Below are 6,511 nucleotides of genomic sequence, written 5' to 3' on the forward strand. Positions count from 1 at the left end.
AATATACCAACACAATATACAGTTCTTTGGCAGATTCACACTAACCATTGATTGAAGTTGGCGCTCTACATAGAGTTTTCTCATTCTTAGACCTGGTCGCCGGTCTTTTAAAAATAAATAAATTAAGTTCCACACCTGCAACAAATTCAGTAATTCCAGGAAATCAAATTCAGAATAAAACCGCGGACAGCTTTAACTGTTACATTGACGCTTAGATAGGTATTGTCTGCTGTGAGTCCCGAAAGCACACACACACAGATAATCTGTAAAACTGTATGGGTTCGGACAGGCCTAGAATCCTTAAAGAGAATCCATGTTCATCCATGAGAAACCAATAAAAGACATCAGTCCGACGATGAGAAAATGATCTTCCGGTAACTCAGAGGTGGGCCACCCCTCACCTGGATACACAGCGTGGAGAAAGCCGATTCTATAGGGGGAACACCAGGAAGCCAGAGAACGTGGAATATTGCCAGCCTCCGACCAAGTTACCTTTCTCCAGTTTTAGGTAAACCTTGTCCTCTTTATCTAAGTACAGTAGGACCCCATTAGTGGCAGCCTCACGAGTGACATCTTTGTCCCCAGCGAAGGCAGATATTACTGGTTTTCCATTTAACATCAGGTTAACCTGCAAGGAAAAAAAAAAAAAAATCACTGAAAAACTCTCTTTAAAGTCCAAATGTCTACTGGAGATAATAAACAATGTCTGATAATAAATAAAAAATGTCTAATGTTTAGTCAGTGTATCTCCTTCCTTTCAGATTAGCCAATTGCAGTGGCTAGACATAGTAGGTCTACTAAGCTGATTTTTAAAAATAAAATTTAAATATATCCCATAGAATTTTTTTTTAAATGCCTGCAAAAATAGAATACCATCTATGGAGAGCAACCTAGCTGTGTGGATATTGGCCTCCCTTCAGTGAATAAATTAAGCTTACTATGTTATTCACCTCTCATATTCAACAGCAATCTTTTGATAATAAAGCAAGCCCGTGGCTCCCCAGTATATTAGTAAAAAGAGACCCGAATGCCCTTTGCTCTGACAAACCCAGATACGGCGAGACTCTATCCACTTCCTTGCAGGTTGCTATGCAGCTGTGACAGGCACAGTGCTGAAAATCGTTTGAAATTCTGGACTCTGTGTGCTGTGATTTCTTTTTCTGTTTTCCCTGATGAAAGATGTGCATTAAAAATAATAATTGCCACTACCACTGAAGATTTGAATGATGGATAATTAGCAAAGAACTAATAATTAATAAGTTCAAAATTATTAACAGATGAGAAACTCAAAATTCATTCACTTTCCTCCATACTACAATTTCGATTGGACTATATTCAACATTATGTAAACTTCTAAGTAATGGGGCATGGGGAAGGCTTTCCCATGGTAGTAAATTTGTTTACTAGATACTCATCCTTTTTACATTAAAAACGATACTGAGTAAATTAACTCTGAGGCTGATCAGTTTATCCACTCACTAAGATACGTAAAGGTGGTACATGAGTGCATCTGTCATTCATAGGGACGTAGTATACAATATAAACATCAAGCATGAGATAAAAAGTTATCCTAGAATTCGATAGACGTGTGTTGGCATTATTGGGCGTTAGCATATTTAAGCATTATAGAAACTAGCCCTGCTGTTGTCTGTGAGTGTAAAGTCGAGCCAATTATCTTAGAAAGCAAAACACAAAATACATTGCTAACCGAGGAACTGCAACTGACAAGGATTCACTAGCATCAGAGTAACTGACAGTACACTACTTAAAGCCTAAGCGCAGCACGCTCTTGTTAAAAAGGTATATTGAATAATTGTTCCTCCATAAATTTGTTCCTAATGGTTAACTCTTTCTCCTGATTTTTAACAATGATGGCAGATTTGTTTTATTTATTTTGTAGGCACTTGTCAAACTCTGCTAGTCTTACAAATTCGGATAATTTTTGCACATGCACAAAATGAAGTCAAGATCTTATAAATTTGGATAATTTTTGCACATGCACAAAATGAAGTCAAGATCTTATAAATTTGGATAATTTTTGCACATGCACAAAATGAAGTCAAGATCTTATAAATTTGGATAATTTTTGCACATGCACAAAATGAAACCAAGATCTTATAAAGAGATCTGTGTCTCTGAGTTTTTACTAAGCCATCTTTTTTAAACATTTGGTTGTTATTAAGGTAATATGTTCGATTGTTTATTTTTTCTATATGCTTCTTGTCACGCACCTTAATAGATGTTATAAAGAAGAAGATTGGATATTGTTTTAGAAATAAATGACTGTGTAGAGTTGGTCATTTTTACAGTGAAAACACATATTTGGATAAATACATAAATGCGTAACCTACGGCCAATACACACTGTGGTTGGGGATAGAGAGAAATCAAGTCAGACCACGTACCTGGATTGTTTGGCTCTGGTAGACTTTAATTACGTGGAAACTGAAGCTGTAAATTCCTTTTCTTGGTGCTACAAAGACAGACTCCAGAGTGAAAAAATTACCCACGTTTACTAGGATCTAGAAATAAAAATAATAAATAACAGTAAGTTATTATAATATCCTCTTCTGTAGAATATAGTATAATAAGTTTCCTTCCATCCTCCCTTTTCCTTGATGGACAACTAGCTTAAGGAACCACAGAGAATGAAACATTGAGTTCTCTTCCTTTCCTCTTTAGTGACGTGGAAAATGGATTTGTACATTAGAAGGTTCTTCTGTCTTCTAAATGGTAGAGGGAAAAATAAAGTAACTGCTTTGTATTCGTGCCTTAATTTCCAGCAAGGCCCGATGGCACTAGAAACATCTAAGTAACGTGTGAGGGCTTACAAATCACCAGCTTTACCTCGAGAGTCGGATAAGAGGCACCTGCCACGTATTTACATTCCTACCCTGCACGGGCCAGAGGTGGCGTTCCCAGACAGCCAATCGGCATCCATGAGCTCTCTGCAGCCATTCCTAGACACATCACACAGAGGCCCGGGCACTCCCTCCACTGTGTGACATGGTCCATGACACCGAGCAGTTGGTGCACAGAGTGACCTGAATGCCCAGCCTTCCTCTGAGCCTCCACCAAACCTCTCCCCAGATCCATGGCCATTTTTTTCATTCCTATGTCATCTAGGACTTAATTATATTTTGGCAATGACTCAGCCTTTGCAAGCTGCCAAGGAGTAAAGCATGGATCAGGACAGACTGTGGAACAGCCTTCTCCCCTGCCTCTCACTGGTATCCATTATCCATTATCAATCACCTGCTCTTTATTCAGAGTTCAAGGGTCAAAAGTGTAAAATAAGTACTTTTCCCCAAAAAAAGCAACAGTGCATTTGGTATTCCAAGATGTTTAATCTGATTCTACTGATTATGAAATGAACTCTGAATTTCAATAAGTGATCTCTTAAACTAAATTTGTAAATGCCACATAGGTAAGTCCCTTCCTATGAGAAAGAGAATGTGTGCGTGTATTTGTGTGTGTGTTGGGGGAGGGGGAGTTGTAAAATATCTACAGTTTCTTCCATTTCTCTCCAAGAGATCAAACTACAAGTAGCATTCAAAAGAAAAGTGTCTCTATAAAGGTACATTTCCTTTATATCAATGGCAATCTGCTCCTGTCTCTTTTAAACACTACATTCATACCAACATTATGCATAATTCCCTAAAGACATATGACCACCTCTGAGCAATGAACTAGAACATGGTGACAATCAGATAGACAGACCAGGCTCAAGCACTGACTTCAAACACGCTTATGTGTATAATTTTATCTTGAGATTTCACCTTCTTCCAAAGCATCGGCTTTCTTTCTCTGACCTGATGATCAATGATCTTTCAACGACAAATCACCAGCTATGCAATAATCTCCAACGGAAGCTTTACAGAGATTTTTTTTCCAAGCACATTTAAAATAATTTGAAACACTGAGTGGGGACTTCCTGAGTCAGATACAAGTAGCATAACTCATGAACAACAACAGCAATGGCTAATTAGTGTTGACTGCACACACAGCTGGACTGGCTCTACATGGAAATTAGAGCATCCAGGCGCATCGAGATTTACAAGAAAGTGTGTCTTGTTGTCTCTGAGATGCGTGGCTCCCAAACAGAAGAACAAACTCTTCTGTGCTTCTATTTGACGGAAAGGTCATTGAAAAGGATGCACTGTACAGATAGACGATAGTGCAACGTCCACAGTATTCCAACATTGCATTAATGCACCAAAATACAGACCAGGGGTGGTGCTAGACTTTATTTCCATCGGGGATAGGAAATACTGCACCAAAATCCCCAAAGGGCTGCTTAATTCCTTAAAAATTACAAATACCAGCTTTACCTAGAGAGTCAGATAAGAGGCACTTATCTGATGGTAAGCCCCAGAGAGCCACTCTCTGTTTTTGACCAGCTGGAGAGCGCGAGTAATTCAGAACAATTAAATAAGGGATACAAATGTCACCTCGTCCCTTCCCGGGCACACTCTGCAATACCACTTAACCTATGCTCCTACACATGTGGCTTTGCCTACAATTGTGAACTATACATGTGACTTTGGAATTAAAAAGACTCTGGGTGCTCTTGGGGTTGAAATTAAAACCCCCGAGTCAGTTTTCAGTTTTAAGACTTCTTGCTAAAGCTATGCTGATATCCTGAGGTTTCTCACCAGCCAAACCTCTGAGCTCCAGGGCGCTAAAAGGCAGCCGCAGATTTCATCAGTTCCTCGGCCATCCCCTGCCCTCAATTCCAAAGTCTGTCTTTCCCCAGTGATTTGCAACGGTCTGAAAGGACTGGAGCGGGGGCCAGACGGGAGAACCCGCTCCGCAAGGCTTCCCGTGGGAGCCAGGCACAGTCGACAGGTCCCTCTGCTCCTCCTTCTCGGCAACTTTTCTCCAAGCACCAGAGAAGAGCTTTCCCCTGCAGTGGCGCCTGCAACCTGTGTGGGGGATCCCGGCCCGCAGAAAGGTGAGGGAGATCCGACCCTGGCCACCGCTGTCCACCCTCTCCGACCACCTGCAGGATCTCTGCAGAGTGTGGACACTCGGAGCTCTGTTTGGGAAGAGGCTTCTCCACCTGGGAGAAACAAACCATTGATCGTGCGACGGCCACCAGTGTGCTATGGGGACAGCCTCCGTGGCGCCTGCTTGAGGAGTCTGAGCCGGGGGCCAAGCTCTGGCCAAGAGACTACGAAGTCCAGGCAGCAGATTCCCGCCAGCTCCCACGGACCTGTTGCTGTTAAATTTGTCCTGAGTTCTCGCTGCCCGGCTCTGCGCTCCCAGCTTTTCTCCCATGGACCCAGCAGCCTCGTCCGGAGGTCAGGCAGGGATGGGGGGCAGGGGTGGAGGCGGGAGAGACAATGGAAGTTTCCGACCCAGACATCGTTGGGGAGGCTAACGGCGAAATGATCCCCCCACATCCCAACCAGACGAGCTCAGCCTGAGCAGGCAGCCCCGGTCTGAGACGCCGGGCAATCGCCCCTCCCTCACCCGCCCCAGTGCCCCGCATCCCTCGGGGTCTGACCTGATCGAAGTAAATGATGCGCGTCTTGTTGCTCATCTCGGAGGGCTCGTGGTTGGTGCTCCGCACCGCCGAGAAGGCGACCTTGGAGTTGGCCGCCCGGACCGAGATCCCCAGAGGGGAGGAAGACGAGCCCTTGGAGTCCGTGGCCGGGTTCGAGTCGCAGACCACCAGGCACTTGCCCTCCAGCACGATGGGCTCCGTGTCGTTCTGCGCCCAGACGGGCAGCGCGGGCAGGGTGAGGGCCAGCAGCACGGCCGGCACCATGGACAGCGCCCGGCGCCCAGAGCCCATGGTGAGCGAGGCGCGTGGGCAGCCGCCGCGGGCTGGCGCTTCTGCTCCCCGAAGCCGCCGCCTTCCCCGGGACCCCGGAGCTCGGGAAGGTGCCGGTGGCTAAACCCACAGCGCCGCAGGAACGGCGGCGGCGGCGGCGCACACACCTCCGGCGACTCCGCGGTCTGAAGTAGAAGTCTCCGCTCGCGCGTTCTCGCCGGCTCCGCTACCTTTGTCCTTTAAGGAGCTCATGCAGAACCCCCGACCCCACCCTCCGCCCAGGAGTCAGCCCTGCCTGGGGCCCCTGCACCCCGCCTTGCTCCCGGACATCTAAACTCTCCAAGACCTCACGTTCACGCCTCAAAGGGGGAAATGGTAGTAAATGCTCACCCCAAACCCAAGCACCCCCAGGCGAACCACGGAGCGGGAAACAATGAAGGGGACTCGGAGAAGCCCCGGGGGCGGCGGGTGCGCAGCGCTGCGGTCCTGTGAGTCTGGCTTGCGGCGGAGACGAATTACGGAGGCAGGAGGTGTTTTCCGGGCGCAGGAGAACGCGAGGCTATGGTCATGGCCAGGACTCTAGCGACTCCCACTTCGCTTGGCCAAAAATTCCCCAAAGCTTGGCGTCGGTCGCTCAGACGTCGGCAGGCAGGCGGCGGCCAGCCGGGTGCCCAGCCGGGGGCTCCGCACGGAAAGCACAGAATCGCGGGATCAGTTCCAGGGCGCGGGGCGG

The 6,511-nt window shown here is 46.4% G+C and overlaps 1 protein-coding gene across 1 annotated transcript; it reads right to left on the reverse strand.

Moving 5' to 3' along the window:
* Positions 1–380: 380 nt before the first annotated feature.
* On the reverse strand, positions 381–5,799 carry CBLN4 (cerebellin 4 precursor). The gene is made up of 3 exons (XM_006921928.1): positions 5,509–5,799; positions 2,405–2,521; positions 381–628 (listed from the first exon to the last, which is right to left on the reverse strand). The coding sequence occupies exons 1-3, from the start codon at positions 5,797–5,799 to the stop codon at positions 431–433; spliced, it is 606 nt and encodes a 201-aa protein (XP_006921990.1). The 3' UTR covers positions 381–430.
* Between the last annotated feature and the right edge of the window lie 712 nt (positions 5,800–6,511).

This window comes from Pteropus alecto, unplaced genomic scaffold, assembly GCF_000325575.1.
Source record: "Pteropus alecto unplaced genomic scaffold, ASM32557v1 scaffold45, whole genome shotgun sequence".
Lineage (NCBI taxonomy): Eukaryota > Metazoa > Chordata > Mammalia > Chiroptera > Pteropodidae > Pteropus > Pteropus alecto.

Bases quoted from the DNA above. Each gene is read 5' to 3' on its own strand.
- CBLN4 (XM_006921928.1), bottom strand. From the start codon at position 5,799: ATGGGCTCTGGGCGCCGGGCGCTGTCCATGGTGCCGGCCGTGCTGCTG. The intron at 2,522-5,508 runs GTCAGACCCCGA...TTTTATTTCTAG, and splicing joins GCATCATTTACTTCGATCAG to ATCCTAGTAAACGTGGGTAA. The intron at 629-2,404 runs GTACGTGGTCTG...TTTTCCTTGCAG, and splicing joins ACCAGAGCCAAACAATCCAG to GTTAACCTGATGTTAAATGG.